This window comes from Dendrobates tinctorius, unplaced genomic scaffold, assembly GCF_039654945.1.
Source record: "Dendrobates tinctorius isolate UK_male_01 unplaced genomic scaffold, ASM3965494v1 ptg000075l, whole genome shotgun sequence".
Classification (NCBI taxonomy): domain Eukaryota; kingdom Metazoa; phylum Chordata; class Amphibia; order Anura; family Dendrobatidae; genus Dendrobates; species Dendrobates tinctorius.
In genome coordinates, this window is record NW_027361743.1 from 50,420,272 (window position 1) to 50,445,441 (window position 25,170).

The 25,170-nt window shown below is 48.2% G+C and overlaps 1 protein-coding gene across 1 annotated transcript in view; it reads right to left on the bottom strand.

Annotated features, from left to right (window-relative positions):
• Window positions 1-25,170, bottom strand: part of PROSER1 (proline and serine rich 1) — an 80,630-nt gene that overhangs the window by 5,551 nt on the left and 49,909 nt on the right. The window contains exons 11-13 of the mRNA XM_073583263.1: window positions 3,544-3,687; window positions 895-984; window positions 775-819 (exon numbers count right to left, since the gene is read on the bottom strand). Of these exons, the coding sequence (XP_073439364.1) occupies window positions 775-819; window positions 895-984; window positions 3,544-3,687 (279 nt within the window). The remainder of the gene's footprint in view (window positions 1-774; window positions 820-894; window positions 985-3,543; window positions 3,688-25,170) is intronic.

Consider the following 25,170-nt stretch of genomic DNA (forward strand, 5'->3'; position numbering starts at 1 on the left):
AATAAGTTTATTAATTTATTCATTTTGATGGAAGAGCATTTGAATTTTTATATTCCCCCCCCCAATTTTTTTTTTCTGAAATTTGTTTAAGGGGTGACTTGAATTATGGACCGTTTGATCACATCTACCATAGAGTACAGACAAAATCACAGTGTCCTATGTACCCCACAGGCCGGTCTTCACAGTTCATGGTAGGTATGGGGTTGTACGGCAGGCCACTGGCTGCCACGGCTACCCATCGACACTATTGTATGGTGTTGCCTGGACCCAATGGGCGTGAAGAACAGCTCTGCTCAGTGTTCGAGTCAGATGCTGGCTGTGTAACAAAGCCGGCATCTGCCAGGTTTGATGCAGGCTCAGCTCCTGAGTTTGTATCAGTAGTGCAATGTTGGAAAGGTGGCAACGACCTTCCAGCAAGCAACAACAAATTTAATGGCAAAAGTAGACTTTGCATTGGCCAGACTAGAGTTATGTAGGATGGTTTGGTGGTTTATGTAAAAAATGGGTTGTGCATGTGACTGACTGAATAAGAGCTGGACTGCATTACCTAAGAATGACCACTAAACAGTGTATGGCACTGTTGTGCTCTAGCTAGCAGTTGATCTGTGTTGTGTGCCAAGTATCGGACCCCACCCGACCTAAAACTTAGGTTTCATCACAAGGCTAGGTACTGGACAACCCCTTTAAACATTCTGTAAAACTCGACAAATAAATTAGGCATCATGACAAACTGTCCAAGCATTTACCACTCGTCCTGAAGATTACTTTCCTTACCTTGATTGGGTGTAGATTTTCCTTGAGCAGCAGGATCCTCAGTTCCTACAAAATCCCGAGCATAATTAGCATTTTATACAGCACAGCTCAAAATTTTATAATAGATACCGCTAATAATACCTGCCACTAGTGTAGCTGGATTGGAAGAATAAGGAGGAGGTAAAGATCCAGGAGCTAAGTTGGCAGCGAGGGCGCCATTGACGTATGCACCTGTACAGGGAAAAGCAAACGTAAGAAATTAAAATCAACCGAGTGTTAGTTTTAAGGTATAAGTCTCGACTCATGCATTTCTGTTCTGCTATAGAAATAGAAAAAACAAAAATGATGGTAGTGCCGGATCGATCACAAGATCCAACATCAGCACTTCCCGAGGGACGCTTTTGACAATAATGGGGTCTATTGGGATTATTTTGTGTAGTAATTTTTCGAAAAATCTGTGATGGAGCTTTCAATTCAAAAGGTAGTAGAGGAGGGCGATATTATGTTGAATGGGCTGCGCTGCGGTAAATGAGCTTATTCTGTTCCAAAATTTTTCTTTATTGTCCCAGCGTGTTTCTGCACCTTTCTCAAGGTTAAAAACCTGATATTTGAGGAAGGCGCCGGTACGGTGCCAAAATGCGTTGGAACAATAAAGAACCATTTTGGAACACAAAAGGCTTCTCATTTACCGCAGTGCCGCTCGTTCACCCGGATATCCTCCTACTCTACTACTATTCATCTGGAAGAAGTTTTTCTCCTCCAGCCTCTCCGCCTTCACACTACACCGCCAGATGAGTGGATACTCCTGATTTTCACTATCCTTACCATGATATACTGCTCCATGTGATTTTGTCACCCAGTTATCCAATTCAAAAGGTAAAACACTTTGGCTACATTCACACATCCATTTCCATTTCTGCACCCATTAAAGACCAGTTTTGTCCCCAATGTCATCCAATTTGCCTGAATTTTTGGAAACTGTGAGAACTTTTTTTTCTACTGACACTTCGCACTGGAGCCATTAAAAACAGAAGAAAATTGGATACAGAACGGACGTGTTTAGATTTTCATCCATCTCTGAGGGACCTTGAGTGCTGAATTCTGATGGATGAGATTGGACCCTGCGAGGAGTTAACGGAGAAAATACAACATATCCAAAGAAAAAAAGTGATGCGTGAACAGCTTTATTAGTCTCTATGGGTCAGGGGTTCTGTCCATTTAAAAACCAGATAGTGCATGGATGAGAAAAAAGAAAACCAGATGTGTGAGTGTAGCGGGATTTTCGGTCCATGTGCTGTTCGCGTGTGCCATGGACAGCTCATGGACCAATGTTAGCCAACGCCCTTGTGCACATGGGAAGCGTTCCACCTCAGATCTGCCTGAAATCAAAGATTGTAGGTAAATAGTAGGCAGCGCCTGCTCCCGTCCACTAGATAGATGAGCACACGGGGCTTCAGAGTTGGCCCTAATCTCCTGAGCAGGAATAGAGAGTTCTACAGGGTCAGGTTCACTCATAGAAAAGAACCCTTGTAATCACTGATGTGATGGCAATGATCATGGAGATCTGATCGGAGACATTTCCTTGATGAATGTCAGGCAAAGATCAACAAAATATTCGAAAAAGAAGAAAAGAGAAAACCATTAAGAAAGAAAAACATTATAAAGAAAATAAAGTGGAGGGTGAGGATCGAGGTACGTGACTTCTCTTTATGTCAAGGTATGTTTCGAAACTACAAACAAAAAAATAAATAAAATAAAAATTCACGAGTCTCTGATATTACAAATGAACATTTGCGAACGGCATGGACTCAAGCTGTCCATCAATACAAAGTCTACGGTAGAGTCAGAATTGGACGATTAAGCCAGGTATGACTTTACTTCTTGGACTGAATCATCCAAAAGCAACTGACCGAAATCTCTAAATGGGTCAACTCTTCTTCTAAATGCGATCACTCATCCCCTGCCCTGGGTCTCCAGTATGCTTCTGCTTGATTGACAGCTCGGACCAGCGGCATGATGCTCCACTGGTCCTAGGTGACACTATATGAGGCAGCTTGGCAGCTGCAGCATCGGTGCCTATCGCAGAGGACTGTGAGCCAACCAGTGATCGGCCAACCTCAGAGCTTCTTGGAAGTGCTCTCCGACAATAGAGCTTGGTGCACTGTGCACATTCCAGAAAATTAAAACGTCCGTATTCTTTTTTTTTAATAACAATGAAATATCAAAATAGCTTGCTTTTAGAAAAGCACTTTGCATCGGTGCCTTTCGCAGAGGACTGTGAGTCAACAGTGTTACCAGTGATCCGGCCAACCTCAGAGCATCTTGGAAGTGCTCTCCAACAATAGAGCTTGCATGTTCCAGAAAATTAAACTGCACTTTTTCTTTTTTTTTTTAACAACAAGGAAATATCAAAATAGCTTGCTTTTAGAAAGGCACTTTGTAATTATATCCATCACAGAACTTTAGAATTTCCCATTAACTACATTCATACTGATCATTTTAGCCAAATTTCCAAAGCGCTCCAATCTCATTTTAATAACACTGGGCAAAGAAAAGTCAAATTAACAAAAATTCGATGACACACCACTCTAATAAAAGAAAAAAAAAGTTATGGAAAAAAAAAAAAAAAAAAAAAAAAGAATGATAATGATGACCCTGCTGGTCGGCTCGTCAGTTTGCGAGCTGAACCAACATTTACATTGACCTACTTTCTCTGTACATGCAATGAGGAGCAGCTTGTGGCACTGTGCAAAAAGGAGCATTGGCGGAAAACAGAAAAAATTTAGTTACTGTTATTCTCGTTTGTCTTAGCCCAATCGCGACAACTGGTGCTAAGGCTTGTCGCCCCTCCCCCTTCAGATAAACTTTGACCTTCTCCAGCGGTATTTAAGTGTGACTGCTCCTTCTTTACCGCCATTGTCTTCCCATAGCAATCTAAAAGATAGAAGAGCAAGAAGAAGAGAACAGAGCCCCGACACAATTTACGCTCTGCAGTCTAGAAAGTAAACCGGAATACATTTTTTTTATTATATACAGCTTTGCATCAAGTTTCCCCACAATGGACTGATGGAGAATTGCCTTCCCCCTGCCTCGTTGTCCTGCCACGTGACATACAAGGAGCATGCATATAAGGGGAGGTCACCATGAGGATTGGAACATGCAGTACACTGCCGGGCAAAAATGATAAAAGAATGCTATGAGAAATCAGAGGCCCGGATTTCAGGGATGTGTCACTTATCGTGCTGCTTGCTACAGTTTTGATAAAATCCCTGTCTTCTTTGCTGTAGATCTAGCAGTTCTCTGAGTGCTGAGCTCTGTATATCCCCACCCATGTAGGGGTGGGACCAAAACGGTCGTGTTACTGCCCCTGAAGACAACAATTGTGTAGTGTGAATACTGTCATGTGTTTTTAGTGCATTTTATGATGTCACGTAAAATGTATAGTGTAATGTGACTAATGTATTGTGTTATAGGCACGGTTTAGTCAGTTAGTGAAAGTGTTCGTTTGAGGGAAGGTGAAGCTCAAAGTCAGGCCCGGATTGGTAAAATAACCAACCGGGCATTTTCCCGCTGGGCCGCTGTCATGTGGGCCGCGGGCGGCAGCGCCTGATCATCTGGCCGCTTGCCAGCTGATGCGGCCACTGGCCTGGCTGTTGCTCCTGCCGCCGGCCCTCTGCGGGCACGGCAGTTATAGTTTCCAACCCTCCCGCACTGCAGGGAGGTAAGCCTCCACGCCCCCCCACGCACCCCATCCTTGCTGTAGCATGAGACCCCCCACAGCCACTCACAGCGTCGCTTGCCTGCTCTCTTCTCTGTTCACAGGACCTGTGATGAGGTCACAGGAGGGGAGGAGTTAGGAGTCACATGATCAGGAGGCCTTTGTCCAGACCCCTGATCATGTGACCCCTGACTCCGCCCCTCCTGTGACCTCATCACAGGTCCTGTGCGCTCAGCCTTGCCTCTTGGTTTCTGCAAGACTCTTCTGTGCTGTTGTTATGGTGCTGGATGAGGTAAGTATGTGTGGGGTCAGGAGGGGTTAACAGGGTAGATGTAGCAGAGCCGTGTGTGTACGAGGTGTACGGAGCGGAGCCGTGTGTGTACGTGGTGTACGGAGCGGAGCCGTGTGTGTACGTGGTGTACGGAGCGGAGCCGTGTGTGTACGAGGTGTACGGAGCGGAGCCGTGTGTGTACGAGGTGTACGGAGCGGAGCCGTGTGTGTACGAGGTGTACGGAGCGGAGCCGTGTGTGTACGAGGTGTACGGAGCGGAGCCGTGTGTGTACGAGGTGTACGGAGCGGAGCCGTGTGTGTACGAGGTGTACGGAGCCGTGTGTGCACGAGGTGTGCGGAGCGGAGCCGTGTGTGTACGAGGTGTACGGAGCGGAGCCGTGTGTGTGCGAGGTGTATGGAGAGGAGCCGTGTGTGCATGAGGTGTACGGAACAGAGCCGCGTGTGTATGAGGTGTACGGAACGGAGCCGTGTGTGTGCGAGGTGTATGGAGAGGAGCCGTGTGTGTATGAGGTGTACGGAACGGAGCCGCGTGTACGAGGTGTACGGAGCGGAGCCGTGTGTGTGCGAGGTGTATGGAGAGGAGCCGTGTGTGTATGAGGTGTACGGAACGGAGCCGCGTGTACGAGGTGTATGGAGCGGAGCCGCGTGTACGAGGTGTACGGAGCGGAGCCGCGTGTACGAGGTGTACGGAGCGGAGCCGCATGAGTACGAGGTGTACGGAGCGGAGCCGTGTGTGTACGAAGTATATGGAGAGGAGCCGTGTATGAGGTGTACGGAACAGAGCCGCGTGTACGAGGTGTACGGAGCGGAGCCGTGTGTGTGCGAGGTGTATGGAGAGGAGCAGTGTGTGTATGAGGTGTACGGAACAGAGCCGCGTGTACGAGGTGTACGGAGCGGAGCCGTGTGTGTGCGAGGTGTACGGAACGGAGCCGTGTGTGTGCGAGGTGTATGGAGAGGAGCCGTGTGTGTATGAGGTGTACGGAACGGAGCCGCGTGTACGAGGTGTACGGAGCAGAGCCGCGTGTACGAGGTGTACGGAGCGGAGCCGCGTGTACGAGGTGTACGGAGCGGAGCCGCGTGTACGAGGTGTACGGAGCGGAGCCGCATGAGTACGAGGTGTACGGAGCGGAGCCGTGTGTGTACGAAGTGTATGGAGAGGAGCCGTGTATGAGGTGTACGGAACAGAGCCGCGTGTACGAGGTGTACGGAGCGGAGCCGTGTGTGTGCGAGGTGTATGGAGAGGAGCCGTGTGTGTATGAGGTGTACAGAACAGAGCCGCGTGTACGAGGTGTACGGAACGGAGCCGCGTGTACGAGGTGTACGGAGCGGAGCCGCATGAGTACGAGGTGTACGGAGCGGAGCCGTGTGTGTACAAAGTGTATGGAGAGGAGCCGTGTATGAGGTGTACGGAACAGAGCCGCGTGTACGAGGTGTACGGAGCGGAGCCGTGTGTTCGAGGTGTACGGAACGGAGCCGCGCGTGCACTTGGTGTACGGAGCGGAGCCGTGTGTGTATGGGGTATACGGAGCGGAGCAGTGTGTGTACGGAGTGGAGCCATATGTGTACGGGATGTACGGAGCGGAGCCAAGTGTGTACGAAGCATACAAAGCGGGCTTTTCCCACGGACACAGGAGTACACGGCGGAGCCCCAAGGAGCATTTTAAAACACACACGATGTTCCACCTGAAGTGATGTGCTGGAAGCTGACCGGAAATGAAATAATTTCTTGAGGAGATTGTGACGGAACCAGGAATGCTTCAGATCCATCACCGTGTCCTCCTCCGACAGCGCAGACTGCAGGATCGCCTTGGAATCGGGGATGCCGGCCATGTGAGCAGATCATGATATGTCCTGCATCGGGAGGCTCAGGTGGGCACTACAATGGGAGCCGGGCTGCTATAGTATCTTTATAGAATCTTTCTTTATTTCTTTCTTTCTCTCTTTTTCTTTCTCTGTTCTTTCTCATTCTCTGTTCTGTCTTTCCCTCGTTTTCTCTCTCTGTTCTTTCATCGCTCTCTAATCTTTCTTTTTTCTCTCTCTGTTCTTTCCCCTCTTTCTTTCCCTCTGTTCTTTCTTTCTTTTCTTCTTTCTCTCTCTATTCTTTCTGTCTTTGTTCTTTCTTTCTCTCTCTGTTCTTCTTTCTCTCTCTGTTTTCTCTCTTCCTTAGTGCCAGCCAGTGTGCCCATAATGCCAGCCACTGTGCCCTCAGTACCAGTCAGTGTGATCAGCAGTGCTAAATGGGTGCGATTAGGCGTGGAGATGGGTGCGACTAGTTGCGAAATGGGTGTTGCCGGGTGTGGCCTAAAATTTGCAGCGGCGCGCCGCAGTCTTTGTCCCTCTTTCCCGTCTTGAAAAGTTGGGAGGTATGATAGGGACAGCTATGACCAGGGGGTCTGGTTGCCCAATGGATAGCAGTTCTGCCAGGAATTCTGTCACCGTGCGTACAAAAGGGGACAGAGCTTTGGGAGGAGTACTGTACCTAAAAGCAATAAATAGGACTGAGCTGAAATACTGGGCACAACTCTGACTACATGTTATATAGTCGTGTTAATCTCTCACTTCTTGTAACCTACAACTGTACAAAAATATTATATAGTCACCATGTGACTAGTGGGCCTGTGTAACTTCAAATGCCAGGGCTGAATTTTAGTCCCAGTCCGGCCCTGCTCAAAGTGCTGGAAGCACGGTGTGGACAAAGTGTTCTGGCGGTATGAGGTCGTACAAATCTCCCAGCGGACATTCCTGCAACATCCAGAGCTCAAGGATAACGTCTGCGGCTATGGAGAGCACCGACAACCCTTCCGTAAAGAGGAAGATGGACGTGGATCCGCAGGAGGGAAATGTAGCGGATCCCAGTAATACTGCGGTACCAGTTGGGGAATCCCTGGGGCTAACAGCAGCTGATAAAGTAGGGATAGTCCGAGCTGAAAGTAAGAAAATGGTTGAAATGTACTGTGTGAATGAAGCAAGTGGTGGAGGATGCGGTGCCCGATATTGCGTGTTAAAGACTGATGTACCTGAACTGTCCAGTAAAGCTGAAATTGTTAAAATGAACAGTGACCCTGATGTGTGAGCGGCAGGTCCTGGAATAGAGGACGTGGAGACAGTGGAAGCATCCGGCCCGCAAGTGTGTGTAACGCACCTTACACAGCACAACACATATGGACTGGGACACGACTTGTTTGTAAAGTGCCAGGGCGTTATGGAGCAGCAGCTCGCCCACGGCCACCATCTTCAGCAACTTACACACACCACCGACAGGAAGCTTTCTGCGTACACTGTGCATAGGCAGAAACCTACTTATCAGTGGTGGGGGGGCAGGATTAGACAGAGCTCATGAATATGGAGGACTACATCTCCTGCTGATTAATCAGGGATTTTATCAACGTAAGTGACAGCCTGTGGTAATTTTATTTGCATACATACACATTTTTGTGGGTGTATACAAGTATAAATGTGTGCGTGTTTGTACAGTTTGGATCACACCAGATACATATTGGGCCCTTTGCCGTTCGGGTGGTCTTTCTAAGCAGGGTGGTACTAGCTCCGCTATACCATAACACATCTGGGCAGAACTGCAAGGTGCTATGTAGTTATACTACAGCTGACAACTGCAGTGGTAAGAAGTTGTAGTATTTCCTAGGCTGAAGTTGTCAGGGCCTAGTAGCTAGTAGAAGATGGGAAGTCACCTCTTTAACCGCAGCATCAAAGTGAAGCAATACTTCCTGACAAACTAATAATCTGCCAATGTTACAATGTCATCACCTTCCAGGAGGCACAGAATGTGCCATAAATGCAGATCCCACCCGATGAGGCGGCTTACGGACAGAGAAGGAATGGAGAGGTGTCCTGTGCAGAAACACTGGAGCCAGCGTGCTCCTGAGAAGAGAACAGGCCACCTCTCCATTTATTCTCTGCCTCCTTGCTGTAGTCTTTGGACTCGTATAAGGAAAGTTAGTGGAGCACCTCCATTTATGACAATTATTCGCGTCCCAGGTGGTGGCTTCCGCATGTACAGTATCACACCTGTAAGGGGTTTTCTATCCTCCCATCTTTGGTATGGATCTGCCTTAAAAGTGGATCCGTCATTAGATTTCACAATACTAACTGCATATATTATTACATAGATATCTTAGGCCTGATGACACTAGCATGTTTACTTTGATAATTCGTGTGAGAACGGCTGTATAATCCTTTCTGAAAGCTTAACGCAATATCAAAGCGAAATCCAAAGCTAGAGATGGAGCCAAGCTGCCCTTCGCCTGGTTCAGTTTGGTTCCCCTAGTCCTCTACACAAACACCCAGGCCAGGAAAAGTGGATTAGTGGTGCACCCACTGGCTCAGCACCCACTGCCCCAAATTAAAACTTCAACCTTTAATGACATACTATAGTAAGAGTGAGACAGGCCCAGTACCACTCCAGATACTCCTCCGCTCTGCTTAGGACCTGAGTATTCTCGTAGTCAGACTGATGACCAGACATGAGCTACGTGACAATACGGAGATCTTTGTGGTGATGGCCGATGCACTACAATCTCCAGATCTAACCACTGCCCAGAAGAACCGTATGGGCTGCGACAGACATCCATGAAGAGAGAGGTAGAAGAATGTAGAGGATGATCACGAGTCACTTTTCCAGCACTTGGCTACAGGCGACCCCCCCCATTTCTGTGGTCGTGCCGGCAGGTTTAAAAAAAAAAAAAAAAAAAAAAAAAAAAAAAAAAACTACAATATTTAATAATTGGAAAAGAAGTGACAACAGCTGGAAAGAAAAAGCGTTGTGGCTTCAGCTGGAGGTGGCATAGAAAAGAACATTTCCATACGAAGCCGAATATGTCCATCCACACAATCACACTTCGCGGAGGACGGCACCCGCTGCAGATCACCAGGCCCCGCAATCAGTAATAATACACAATTTATTCTCTTTGGAGTAATTGATTTTCATAGAGGATTCCACCTAACAAATCATAGAAACATAAGCCCAGGAATCTTCCTGCTACCGTCATGTTAAAGGGGCTGTCCAGGAATAACATCGATGACATCTCCATAACTTCGTTCCGTCATCGATAACAGACCTATGATGGTCGGACACCTGGTACCCCCACAAAGTAGCCGTTATTAGCACCAGCCGGGTGTAAGTATTGTAAGAATCTGTACATTGCTTAGTGGCCGCTCCCCGGGATACACTTTAAACCACAATCACATGAATACGAGGTGAATTGCAGGACCTGGGAGCGGACACTACAATGCATGGAGCTGTGCTGCTCCGGCCACTGATTACATCCAGCCGCCGGAGGAACTGATTAAATAAGTGCCGGGTGTCAGACCAACACCAATCAGATACTGATCACCTACCATCAATACATTCATCCCAGATAACCCCTTTTAAAAAATTTGTTTAGCATAGAGTTACGCCATAATATAAGAGTAAGCTACATCATCATAGAATAACTAAACTGATTTCTCTATCGCTTCATTGGGGGACACAGGTAAGCATGGGTGTATGCTGACACTATGCAAATAAAGCAAAACTGGCTCCTCCTTCCTAGCATACACTCAATGACAGGCAGGAAGTACCTCAGTTTAAGCTTAGTGTCTGTAGGAGGCAGATCTGGATCTAACACCAGATCCGCAGTGTTTTCTCTTTCACAGGTTTTCTGTTCAGGGTGACTCTTGGTGGCCAGTTCTTGCCTTAGCCCCTCCTCACTCCTCTCCTCAGAAAGGGCTGAGAGGAAGACGGTGGGTCATTGGTGGTGGCCTTCCCCCTTTTTAATAAGGGGTCGATACCGTCTTCTGCACCGTCCTGAGACTAGGACGAGGCTACCACCTCTAGACACTGGGAACTTCTCGGCAAATGCTTCCCAGGACGAAACCGTCTGGACATTCTAGACCTTTTTAGTTCAGACCTTGTCAGCATTTGGTCCGATCCCCCTAAGGTGGATCCGCCTTTTTTCACGCTTAGCCTCTCAAACTGTTCTGTCCAGCCCTGATGCGGCGTCTCTCAAGAACGCTACGGACAGATTGTGGCCTTAACTGTATCGGCCTTAGAGGCGTCATGCACTTCTCTCTGACCTAATTTCGCCTTTACTTGAGTGCTGAAAGCCATATCGCCCTGGGAAAAGATTCTTCGTCTGGGTTTTATGGCGGTGGTTCCTACAGAGGAGCTAGCATATCTAGCTCTTTTGGACCAAGCTGGTCCAGATCTCTTCTGACGCCACCAGACGTGAAAGCACCTCTCTGTCTTTCTTCTGGCGGTCCCTTCCAGCAGGTCCGTTCTGCACAAGAAAGAAGGAAACCTTCCTTCAAGCTATTCCTCACTGGAGACCTAGGACCGGTCTCCAAGTCCTCCGGATCCCCCTATCACAGATTCTCCTCTAATGACTGGTTATCCCTACCTGGGATTCTTTCCAGGGTGGAAAGCAGGTTTCTTCCTTTAACGGAGACTTGGTTGTCGGCGGTCGGCGACACCTGGCTACAAGATGGAATTTTCTTTGCCCCCAGGAAGACATTTGTCTTTCCCACCAATTCAACCGTCTCATGGGTTCTCCAAGCCGTCTTGTCCCTGCCTAAGCTCAGGCGTCATTGTACCCACTCCTTGGCACGAACGGTTTTCTGGTTTCTACTCGAACCTCTTCGTACTCCCGAAAAAAAAAAACAAAAACGTTTCTCTCCGATCTTAGACCTCGAGCAGTTGAATTGCCACCTTCAGATTCACCTCTTCAGAACAGAGTCCTTGCGCTCGGTGATCCCCTCCATGGAGCAGGGGGACTTACTTTACTCTGTGGACATTCAGGATGCTTTCCTGCACATTTCTGTTGTGTACGGCATCGGAGGTTCCTTCGGTTTTGCGATACAGGACCACCATTATCAGTTCACGGCACTCCAGTTCTGCCTGGTGTCCACTACCAGGGTCTTCACGGAGGTCGTGGCGGCGGTCATGGAAACTGTGCCTTATGCCCAGCTTCACACGCGCCCTCTTCACTAGGCCCTCTGGTCTACCTGGGACAAGAGATTTGTTTCACTGGCCTGTTCCCTGGATCGGCCAGTGCTTTTACCTCTCAATGTGAAGCAGTCCCTCTCTTCATGGACACTGTCCGTCTCTGCCCTGCGCAGGAGGTCATCTCTCCCGTTCTGTTGGCAGATCATCAACATCGATGCCAGTCTTCAGGGTTGGGGAGCGGGCTTCCTCATTCTCACAGCGCAGGGTCGCTGGAATGTTCAGGAGACCCTCCTCCCCATCAATCTCTTGCAGCTCAGTAAGTCAGACTTCGTCACAGCCGTGGCTTACATAGTAATAATAATCTTTATTTTTGTATGGCGCTGGCATATTGCGCAGCACTTTACAGTTTACACCAGGGCTGTGGAGTCGGTATGCCAAACCTGCGACTCAGACTCCTCAATTTCCCTTACACCGACTCCGACTCCACCTCCCACATATATTGCTTATATTTAAGTGAAAAATTTATTGTAGTACAATATGAACATCAGACATTTAATCATTTTTATGATACAATAATCAAGATATTTAGATAGAACATAATATATATTTATTGGAATACAACTTTAGAACACAAAAAACTGTAATAAATTGTAAATATGTAATACACTATATAATATTGATTACAAATATACAGTACAGACCAAAAGTTTGGACACACCTCATTCAAAGAGTTTTCTTTATTTTCATGACTATGAAAATTGTTGATTCACTCTGAAGGCATCAAAACTATGAATTAACACATGTGGAATTATAATTAATAAAAAAGTGTGAAACAACTGAAAATATGTCTTATATTCTAGGTTGTTCAAAGTAGCCACCTTTTGCTTTGATTACTGCTTTGCACACTCTTGGCATTCTCTTGATGAGCTTCAAGAGGTAGTCACCGGAAAAGGTCTTCCAACAGTCTTGAAGGAGTTCCCAGAGATGCTTACTTAGAACTTGTTGGTCCTTTTGCCTTCACTTTGCGGTCCAGCTCACCCCAAACAATCTCGATTCGGTTCAGGTCTGGTGACTGTAGAGGCCAGATCATCTGGCATAGCACCCCATCACTCTCCTTCTTGGTCAAATAGCCCTTACACAGCCTGGAGCTGTGTTTGGGGTCATTGTCATGTTGAAAAATAAATGATGGTCCAACTAAACGCAAACCGGATGGAATAGCATTCCGCTGCAAGATGCTGTGGTAGCCATGCTGGTTCAGTATGCCTTCAATTTTGAATAAATCCTCAACAGTGTCACCAGCAAAGCACCCCCACACCATCACACCTCCTCCTCCATGCTTCATGGTGGGAACCATGCACGTAGAGTCTATCCGTTCACCTTTTCTGCGTCGCACAAAGACACGGTGGTTGGAACCAAAGATCTCAAATTTAGACTCATCAGACCAAAGAACAGATTTCCACTGGTCTAATGTCCATTCCTTGTGTTCTTTAGCCCAAACAAGTCTCTTCTGCTTGTTGCCTGTCCTTAGCAGTGGTTTCCTAGCAGCTATTTTACCATGAAGGCCTGCTGCACAAAGTCTCCTCTTAACAGTTGTTGTAGAGATGTCTGCTGCTAGAACTCTGTGTGGCATTGACCTGGTCTCTAATCTGAGCTGCTGTTAGCCTGTGATTTCTGAGGCTGGTGATTCGCATGAACTTATCCTCCGCAGCAGGTGACTCTTGGTCTTCCTTTCCTGGGGCGGTCCTCATGTGAGCCAGTTTCTTTGTAGCGCTTGATGGTTTTTGCCACTGCACTTGGGGACACTTTCAAAGTTTTCCCAATTTTTCGGACTGACTGACCTTCATTTCTTAAAGCAATGATGGCCACTCGTTTTTCTTTACTTAGAACTATTATTATGGCAAGAAAAAAGCAGCTAACAGTCTATTCAGTAGGACTATCAGCTGTATATCCACTAGACTTCTGCACAACACAACTGATGGTCCCAACCCCATTTATAAGGCAAGAAATCCCACTTATTAAACCTGACAGGGCACACCTGTGAAGTGAAAGCCATTTCCGGTTACTACCTCTTGAAGCTCATCAAAAGAATGCCAAGAGTGTGCAAAGCAGTAATCAAAGCAAAAGGTGGCTACTTTGAAGAACCTAGAATATAAGGCATATTTTCAGTTGTTTCACACTTTTTTGCTAATTATATAATTCCACATATATATTCATTCCTAATAGAGGCAGCACTCCATAGTTAGTTTTCAAGTGATAGTGAATCTATTAGACCCACATATCAGAGCTCTGATATGTGGGTCTAATAAATTCACTATCACTTGAAAACTAACTATGGAGTGCTGCCTCTATTTGGAATGAATATTGGATACTGTGGCTGACACTGGACTATTTGCCTGGGGGCTGTGCACCCGAAGCCAAGTACTGTGCGGTTTCTTCCTTTTTCTAATAAATATTATATATACAGTGGGGCAAAAAAGTATTTAGTCAGTCAGCAATAGTGCAAGTTCCACCACTTAAAAAGATGAGAGGCGTCTGTAATTTACATCATAGGTAGACCTCAACTATGGGAGACAAACTGAGAAAAAAAAATCCAGAAAATCACATTGTCTGTTTTTTTTTCCTTTTATTTGCATATTATGGTGGAAAATAAGTATTTGGTCAGAAACAAGCAATCAAGATTTCTGGCTCTCACAGACCTGTAACTTCTTCTTTAAGAGTCTCCTCTTTCCTCCACTCATTACCTGTAGTAATGGCACCTGTTTAAACTTGTTATCAGTATAAAAAGACACCTGTGCACACCCTCAAACAGTCTGACTCCAAACTCCACTATGGTGAAGACCAAAGAGCTGTCAAAGGACACCAGAAACAAAATTGTAGCCCTGCACCAGGCTGGGAAGACTGAATCTGCAATAGCCAACCAGCTTGGAGTGAAGAAATCAACTGTGGGAGCAATAATTAGAAAATGGAAGACATACAAGACCACTGATAATCTCCCTCGATCTGGTGCTCCACGCAAAATCCCACCCCGTGGGGTCAGAATGATCACAAGAACGGTGAGCAAAAATCCCAGAACCACGCGGGGGGACCTAGTGAATGAACTGCAGAGAGCTGGGACCAATGTAACAAGGCCTACCATAAGTAACACACTACGCCACCATGGACTCAGATCCTGCAGTGCCAGACGTGTCCCACTGCTTAAGCCTGTACATGTCCGGGCCCGTCTGAAGTTTGCTAGAGAGCATTTGGATGATCCAGAGGAGTTTTGGGAGAATGTCCTATGGTCTGATGAAACCAAACTGGAACTGTTTGGTAGAAACACAACTTGTCGTGTTTGGAGGAAAAAGAATACTGAGTTGCATCCATCAAACACCATACCTACTGTAAAGCATGGTGGTGGAAACATCATGCTTTGGGGCTGTTTCTCTGCAAAGGGGCCAGGACGACTGATCCGGGTACATGAAAGAATGAATGGGGCCATGTATCGTGAGATTTTGAGTGCAAACCTCCTTCCATCAGCAAGGGCATTGATGATGAAACGTGGCTGGGTCTTTCAACATGACAATGATCCAAAGCACACCGCCAGGGCAACGAAGGAGTGGCTTCGTAAGAAGCATTTCAAGGTCCTGGAGTGGCCTAGCCAGTCTCCAGATCTCAACCCTATAGAAAACCTTTGGAGGGAGTTGAAAGTCCGTGTTGCCAAGCGAAAAGCCAAAAACATCACTGCTCTAGAGGAGATCTGCATGGAGGAATGGGCCAACATACCAACAACAGTGTGTGGCAACCTTGTGAAGACTTACAGAAAACGTTTGACCTCTGTCATTGCCAACAAAGGATATATCACAAAGTATTGAGATGAAATTTTGTTTCTGACCAAATACTTATTTTCCACCATAATATGCAAATAAAAGGAAAAAAAAAACAGACAATGTGATTTTCTGGATTTTTTTTTCTCAGTTTGTCTCCCATAGTTGAGGTCTACCTATGATGTAAATTACAGACGCCTCTCATCTTTTTAAGTGGTGGAACTTGCACTATTGCTGACTGACTAAATACTTTTTTGCCCCACTGTATATATACACACACAGTGGCATTTAAAAGTTTGGGCACCCCTGGTCAAAGTTACTGCTATTGTGACCAGTTAAGCAAGTTGAAGATGGAATGATCTCTAAAAGGGCTAAAGTTAAAGATGACACAATTTCTCTGTATTTTAGGCAAAAAAAATTATATATTGTCATTTTTTACATTTTAAAAATTACAATAAGGAAAATAGGCCAATGCAAAAGTTTGGGCACCCTGCATAGTTAGTACCTAGTAGCACTCCCTTGTAAACAGCTTGTAAACGCTTTTAGTAGCCAGCCAAGAGTCTTTCAATTCTTGTTTGATGGATTTTCATCCATTCTTCCTTGGAAAATTCTTCCATTTCTGTGAGATTCCTGGGTCGTCTTGCATGCACTGCTATTTTGAGGACTAGCCACAGATTTTCAATGATGATCGAATCGGGGGACTGTGAGGGCCATTGAAAAACCTCTAGCTATCGCCTTTTGAGGTAGTCTATTGTGGATTTTGATGTGTGTGATCATTATCCATGTGTAGAAGCCATCCTGTTTTCAAATTCAACTTTTTTACACATGGTGTTATGTTTGCATCAAGAATTTGTTGAAATTTCATTGACTCCATTCTTCCCTCTACCTGTGAAATGTTCCCTGTGCCATTGTCTGCAACACAACTCCAAAGCATGATTGATCCATCCCCATGCCTAATGGTTGGAGAGATGTTCTTTTCCTGAAATTCTATGCAATTTTTTCTCTGCACATACCTTTAATCATTGCGACCAAAGAGTTTTATTTTAACTTCAACGATTCACAGGACTTGTTTCTAAAATGCATTGGGCTTGTTTAGATGTTCTTTTGCATACCTCTGATGCTAAATTTTATGGTGAGGGTGCAGGAGAGGTTTTCTTCTGATGACTCTTCCATGAAGGCCATATTTGATAAGGTGTCTCTAAACAGTAGAACAATTACCACAACTCCAGAATCTGCTAAATCTTTCTGAAGGTCTTTTGCAGTCGAGTGGGGGTTCTGATATGCCTTTCTAGCAATCCTACAAGCATATCTCTCTGAAATTTTGCTTGGCCTTCCAGACGTTATCTTGACCTCCACTGTTCCTTTAAACTGCTATTTCTGAATTACATATTGAACTGAGGAAAGGACAACTTGAAAACGCTTTGCTATCTTCTTATAGCCTTCTCTTGCTTTGTGGGCCTCCACCATTTTCATTTTCAGAGTGCTAGGCAGCTGCTTAAAAGAACCCATGGTGGCTGTTTTTTCGCACAAGGTTAGAGGAGGCTATGTGTTTCTACACCTGTGGAATCGGCATCAGCTGGCCTTTCCTAACATTGAGGGTGAACAAGCCATATCCCTTACAGGCTAATTAAGGTCTGAAACCTTGGTCAACGTTATCTGAGCACACAAATCTCCAAAGGTGCCCAAACTTTAGCATCGGACCATTTTTCTTTTTGTAATTTTTAAAATGTGAAAAAATGACAATGTGTATTACTTTTTAGCCTAAAATACAAAACAAATGTGTCATCTTTAACTTTAGGCCTTTTAGAGATCATTTTATCTTCAACTTGCTTAACTGTTCACAATAACAGTAATTTTGACCAGGGGTGCCTAAACTTTTGCATGCCACTGTGTGTGTATATATATATATATATATATCACTATAACTTATCTCATATCTCAGCTAAGACAAAGCCTATATCCTCAGGCTACATTCACACCATGGGCGTAGCCAGGATCAAACCCGGGGGGGGGGGGGGGGAAACATCATACTGTTCTGCAGAACCTCATACTGCACACCCCTGCACTTGAAAATAAAGCCTGCACCTTAAGAAGATGTGGTGATGAATGCAGTCTATTTATTCCAACTATCAATTGATGTTGATGTGTTACTGTGCGTCCTTTTGGGCAGCTATGAGGTGTACCTGACTGGTGCTAAAAAAAAAAAAAAAAAAAAAAAAGGAGTGTCAGTCTGTGTGCTACCTGGCTTTCAATCTTTTTGGTACAGATAAGATATGATATGGATAGACAGATATGGATAAATGGATAGATAGAGCAGATTTCTAATCTGCTTTTGCTATTGAAAACATTATCTATGAGCTCAAAAACCTTTCAGGTGATGCGGTTTTTTTAAAAGCTGATCTGCTTTTGCAGCTCAAAACGTATCCTCAAAAAACGCAGGAAAAACGCTGTGTGTGGATGTAGCCTTAGATCATGAATAGAACAGCCATTTATAGGACATTTCATAACTTTCCCAAATTCCTATGAAAAAATATTCTGCACATTCTGCATTGAACTACTGTACCCAATTTATTATATATTTTAGGAGTCGGAGTCGGTCCATTTTAGACCGACTCCACCAAAATGAGCACCGACTCCGACACCACTGCCCTGGTTTACACACATCATCTCTGTCCCCGATGAGGCTCACAATCTAAATTCCCTATCAGTATGTCTTTTGAACATAAACCACCAAGATGGGACTCACAACACAAGGATCAGGGTAGAGGTAACAACGATCCTGCGTTGGGCGGAAGGCCATGTCCCCGCCATATCAGCCATCCACATTCCAAGGGCAGACTACTGGGAAGCCGATTTTTTGTATCATCGGGGTTTAGCGTCAGGTGAGCAGTCTCTCAACACCGCCGTCTTCGGCTAAATTTGTCAGAGGTAGGGCATTCCGGATGCCCACCTAATGACTTCTCGAACGAACCAAAAACGTTACCCAGTAGGTTACCAGGTTCCAGGATCCGATAGCTGTCGGATGCGACGCACTTGTGATTCCGTGGTCGCAGTTTCAAGATGCCTCTTCTGTCCCCGCCTCTTCCCTTAATCACAAGTCAAAAAAAAAAAAAAAATCAGTCAGAAGGATTTCCAATAGTCCTGATATGTACAAGCTGTTAAGTCAGACCTGGTACCTGGAGCTGGGGTTCATGTTCATGGACGCCTCCTGGGGCTTTCCGGACCGTCCGGATATTCTTCCGCAAGGCCACTCTTCTGCCACAGTTTCACAGTCATTTAAGTTTAATGCCATGGCCTTTGAAGCCTACTTCTGAGATGGACTGGGGTTTTTCTCATCAGGTCATTCTGACCATGCTTTGGGCGAGAAAACCTGCATCCTCAAGTTTCTATGACAGTTTCTGAAGATGTGATTTAGGGGGCGTAAGAACAACTATTTGGTTCCATTACCCTTATTGGCTACTAAGAAGAGAAATCAGGGGAGTTCTGAGTTGGCATTATCCTGCCATCCTCCGTTCCTTTTTTTCATTCCACTTTAGTGCAGACATTGCCCTTTCTTCTCTAAGTCCTTCTTGCCCCTCTCCGGTCCATACGCTGGATAAATCCTGGGGCTGTTTCTCGCTGGGCCTCGGCTTTACAGGTTGCAGGGCCGCGACCTAGTCATCTGTGCACATTATTGCAAAGTCTTACAAAGTTCCTACTTATGAATAGTCCGATGCAGGCCTAGGAAGGAAAGGTGCTACAGGCGGCGGTTACGCACCGGCCGGCCTAGTCCTTTTTTTCTCTGCATTCTTTCCGTTCCCACCCTTGGGGACTGCTTTAGGACATCCCATGGTTACCTGTGTCCCCCAATGAAGCGATAGAGAAAACAGGATTTTTTGGGTTGCTTACCATAAAATCTGTTTCTCGGAGCCTTCATTGGGGGACACAGAGACCATGGGTGTATGCTGCTGCCACTAGGAGGCTGACACTATGTACAAAAAAGGTTAGCTCCTCCGCCGTATACACCCCACCGACCGGCAGGAAATTCCTCAGTTAGTGAGAAAGCAGAAGGAGAAGTAACGGAATAGATTGAAAACAGAACGAACAACTCAACTGTAACCAATCGACAAACATAAGAACAGGAGTTGTAGAACATGGGAGGGTGCTGTGTCCCCCAATGAAGGCTCCGAGAAACAGATTTTACGGTAAGCAACCCAAAAAATCCTGTTTTCTCGTTCGCCTTATTGGGGGACACAGAGACCATGGGACGTCCCAAAGCAGTCCCTGGGGTGGGAAACAAACTTCCATCAGGCCAGTGGACTCACCACCGCGGCCTGCAGAATCCTTCTACCTAGGCTGGCGTCCGCCGAAGCGTAGGTGTGGACCCTGTAGAATTTCACAAAAGTGTGAACCGAAGACCACGTTGCAGCTTTGCAAAGCTGCAGCGCGGAAGCTCTGTGGCGCACCGCCCAGGAGGCACCCACCGCCCGGGTAGAGTGCGATCTGATCCCTGAAGGAGCTGCACGATGCTTGACCCGGTATGCCTCCAAAATTGCCGATCTGATCCAGCGAGCAATAGTGGCCTTTGAGGCTGGGTGACCTTTCCTTGCACCGTCTGGAATGATAAACAGAGAGTCTGACTTCCGCAAGGAAGATGTCCTGGCTAGATAGACTCTCAATGCCCTGACCAGGTCCATCTTGTTCAAGGATCGCTCCCGAGGATGAGCTGGGCTCGGGCAGAAGGATGGCAGAACAATGTCCTCATTGAGGTGAAACGAAGATACCACCTTCGGAAGTAAAGAGGGCGGAGGCCGCAGAACTACCTTGTCCTGATGAAGTACCAAAAAGGGAGAGCGGCAAGAAAGGGCCGCTAATTCTGACACACGTCGGATGGAAGTAATGGCCACCAGAAAGGCCACCTTCCAAGAAAGGAGGGCAAGGGAAACATCCCTGAGAGGTTCAAAAGGAGGACCTTGCAGAACCCCAAGAACGAAATTAAGATCCCAAGGATCCACGGGCGCTTGGTACGGAGGAACCGTGTGAGCCACACCCTGAAGAAAGGTTTTGACCTGGGGACGGGAGGCCAGCGTCTTCTGAAATAAAATGGACAGTGCCGAAACTTGACCCTTCAAGGAACTGAGAGCAAGCCCCGCATCCAGCCCTGTCAGAAGAAACGCCAGAACAGAAGGAAGCGAAAAAACCATGGCCGCGATGTCATTGGCCTCACACCAGGAGAAATAGACTTTCCAAGTACGGTAATAGATCTTGGAAGAGGAAGGCTTTCTGGCGCGGATCATGGTATGAATCACTCGGTCAGAGAATCCTGTCCGTTTCAAAACCTCGGTCTCAACAGCCACGCCGTTAAATTGAGCGACCGAGAATTGGGGTGGCAAATCGGGCCTTGCGACAGCAGATCTGCCCTGTCGGGAGGCTTCCAGGGGGCGTCCGCGAGAAGGTTGACAATGTCCGCGAACCAAGACCTTCTGGGCCAATTCGGGGCGATGAGGACGACTGGAATCCCTTCTGCCTTGATTTTCTTCAACAGCTTGGGAAGAAGAGGCAGGGGAGGGAACAGGTAGGGGAGCTCGAACTGTGACCAAGGAACGGCCAGAGCGTCGGCGCCCACTGCCAGGGGGTCCCGAGACCTGGACACGAATTGTGGTACCTTCCTTTTGAGGCGAGACGCCATGAGGTCTACGTCCGGGGTTCCCCACCGACGGCAGAGCAGATGAAACACCTCCGGATGTAGGGACCAGGGACCATTCCCCTGTCTCGCGGCTTAGAAAATCGGCGGCCCAGTTGTCCACGCCGGGAATGTGAACCGCGGAAATTGTTGGAACAAAGGTCTCTGCCCATTGAAGAATTCTGGACACTTCCGCCAGGGCTGAGACACTCCGTGTCCCCCCTTGTCGGTTGATATACGCCACCGCTGTGGCATTGTCTGTTTGAATCCTGACAGGCAGGCCCTTGAGGCGCCGTTCCCAGTGGACGAGAGCCAGAAGGATCGCTCGTATCTCTAGGACATTGATCTGCAGAGCTGATTCCTGAGTCGACCATCGACCCTGAACAGTGTGATTGCGGAACACTGCACCCCAGCCGATGAGGCTGGCGTCCTTTGTGCCAATGTGGGAAGAAAGGACCGCCCCGAGAGAATGAGGGGAGACGTCAACCAGTTGAGAGACCGCTTGATCCGGCATGAAAGACGAACCGGACGATCCAGAGACAGAGCCGACCTGTTCCACCTGGACAAAATGGCCTGCTGGAGGGGCCTGGCGTGAAACTGGGCAAAGGGAACTGCCTATATTGCTGCCACCATCTTCCCCAGAATCCTCATGGCTGTCCTGAGAGATGAAAACCGTGCGATCTGTAGTGATCGGACGCCCTGCTGCAGGGAAAGAATCTTGTCTTGTGGGAGAAATACCCTTGACCGACGAGTGTCGAAAAGAAGGCCCAGAAACACAAGGCGTTGAGTAGGGATCAGACAGGACTTTTTCCGGTTGACGATCCACCCAAAACTGGACAGGGTGTCTAGAACGATCGCCACACTAAGGCGGGCCTGATGAAAGGAGGGAGCCTTGATCAGAATATCGTCGAGATACGGAAAAAGAACAAGACCTCTGATCCTCAACAAGGCCATCAACGCCACCATAATCTTCATGAAGACTCTGGGAGCGGTGGCGAGCCCAAAAGGGAGCGCGACGAACTGATAATGTTCGTGGTGAATCACAAACCACAGGAACTTCGGATGTCCGGGAAATATGGGCACTTGTAGATAGGCATCTTGGATGTCTATGGAACACATGAATTCCTGCTCCTTCATGGAGGCAATCACCGAGCGAACCGACTCCATCCGGAAGTGGCGGAGGCGAACTCTCTTGTTGAGTAACTTGAGATCCAAGATGGGTCGAACCGCCCCGTCCTTTTTCGGCACCACAAACAGGTTTGAATAAAACCCTGTGAATCGTTCCGATTCGGGAACGAGCACAATCACCCCGGAGCTGAGGAGAGAGGCGATGGCCGAACCGAACCCCGGGATCAAGGCAGGATCCCGTGGCGGACGGGATGGAAGAAGCGATCCCGTGGAAGAGAAACGAACTCTATTTTGTATCCTGTCGATACAACCTCTCTGACCCAAGCGTCCTGTACTGAGGCGAACCAGACGTCGCTGAAGAAAAGAAGTCGACCTCCCAATTGGAAGGGACCCACGGAAGACTGATGATAGTCATGCGGACGTAGACCGTCGAGATCTAGATCTGGGTGGTCTTCCCTGGGAAGAGTGGGACCGCCAGGACGGAGTGGGCCTGAAGGAGACCTTCTTTCTTTCCTGATGTGCTTGTGGCCTTTGCTGGTTGGAAGGGTTTTCCGCCGCATTGAAACGGCAGAAAGACCGAAAGGGACGGTACTGACGCCTTGGAGGAGGTCTGCGAGGCTTGGATTGGGGGAGAAGAGAACTCGTACCTCCGGTAGCGTCCTTAATAATCTGGTCCAATTGGGACCCAAAGAGACGCACTCCTTGAAAAGGCAGATTAGTCAGACTTTTTAGAGGACAAGTCCGCCTGCCAGGCCTTGAGCCAAATTGTACGTCGGATTGCCACGATGTTGCTTGACGCCTGAACCGCGCAAGATGCGGCATCCAAGGAAGCAGAAAGCAGATAATCCCCCGCATGGGAAATCTGATTGGCGAGATCGGCCAAATTCTCCGGTTGTGCCTTATCCAGAATGCCCTTCCGACGGTCCTCTGCCCAAGCGGATATAGCCTTTGCTGCCCAAGATGAAGCAAAGACTGGACATACCGCCGCAGATGCCGCCTCGAAGGCAGACTTTGCTAGGGATTCTATGATTCTGTCATTAGAATCTTTTAGGGACGCTACACCTGACAGCGGAAGAACAGTATTATTAGAGAGTCTGGATACGGGAGGGTCCACTGAAGGAGAAGCGGCCCAGTTGTCCGTGAGCTCTTTAGCGAACGGATACAGCACGCCGAGACACTTTCCTTTTTGAAAGCGTCTAGTCGGATCTTCCCTTTCCTTGGTAAAAATCTTCCCAAACTCGGAATGAAAGGGAAACACCCTGGAAGGTGTTTCCGCCCGCCTGAACGAAACCTCCTGATCTGAGGATTTCGCAGGGGCGTCAGTGATGTCGAAGGTATGGTGAATCGCGGCAATGAGGTTCTGCACCGTAACCTTCATGTTCGCATCCTGATCCGAATCCAGCTCTAAGACCCCTTCAGATTCCGAAAGCGCTTCACCTGACTCGGGAGAGGAGGCCCGAGAGGGAGACTGCTGGGGAGTATGGGGTGAGGTAGGGCGAGGAGAGGACTCCGCCTGGAGATCCTGCCTGGGTCTCTTGCGACTGACACTGGCTGGCTCAGATGGGACGTCCTGGGACGTGCTAGGTCCCGCAGAAGCTCCCAAGGGCAACTTATCCAGAACGGCTACTAGGGACTGAGACACCTTGGTGAGGTCTGCCACCGACTGTGATAGGGAGGAGGCCCAACCCGGCAAGGGGGGCTCACTCACCCCTGGGGCTATGGATGGCTCCTGAGCGGCGTCGGGCTGGATTGGATTGCTACAGTCCAGGCAGAGGGGAAAGGACTGACCCCTGAGGTAGTGCCGGAAGGTTGGGGGACAGAGGGCGGAGAAGGGTCAGTCTGCCGTGCAGAGCTACTCACGGTCCGGTGTCCCCAAAAGCGATGCTGCTCGACCTGTCCGGGGATGCAGATCAGGGAGAAGTCCGGCTGGCCGTCCCAAAGAGGCAAAAAGCTGCTTGCAGAAACTGCTCAGGGGCTGGAGAGCGTCTCCAGCTGCGTCCGGCTGGCAGGCTGTGAAGATGGCACCTGCCTGTAGAAAAGCGCGGGTCCCGGGGAAGGGCGGAGCTCCTCGCAGGGTTAATAATTGCTGCCCTCTAGCCATAATATGCTGGGCAGGAGAGGGAAAGGCGGGGGGAGGGCCTGGGGAGAGCGGGAGAGAAGCCCGCTTAGAAGAAAGGGGCGGGGGGCGTGGCCGCGACGCTGCGGTAGGCCCGAACACAAGCCGGGGCCTAAATTAGTTGCGGCGGCCGCCTGTCAGCAGGGGGTCGGCGCGGAAGACGCGTCGCAACACCGGGCCGCGTCCCTGCCCAGAACTGCCCGACTCCAGCGCTACCCCTGCTGAGATGGAAAAAAGGGGGGGAAGCGCAGAACGAGGCCCGTGAAGACCCGGGGCCTGCATGGATGCGGTGACCGTGGGGAGATGCGGGGCGTGCAGGGACCCTAACGTGGTCCCCCTGGCGACCGCTCCAAGAGAAAACGCCGGGGGAAGACTGACATACTCACCCAGGCAGGGGGCCTTACAATAAAGGTACCTGAAAATCCCACGCTGTCTGTCTCTATGAAATCCGCGCCTCATCCAACCTTCAGGCTCTGGTAGGCGAGAGGGTGGGAGGCGGGGGGCAAGGACCGTCCGTGCGGCTGGCACCTACTTGTGCGAGGCTCCTGGTCCTGCTGCGGAGACCTATGAGGATACGGGGTGGCAGTACACGCCGTACTCATAGTCTCTTTGTGGGAGTACGGATGTGACTGTTCACTCCGTATCCCTCCGGAACCTGCAAAGAAACGACGCACGACGAGGTAGATAGGGGTCTAATAAAAGACCCGTGTCCACCTCCTACTGACACTAAGCTAAACTGGGGAATTTCCTGCCGGTCGG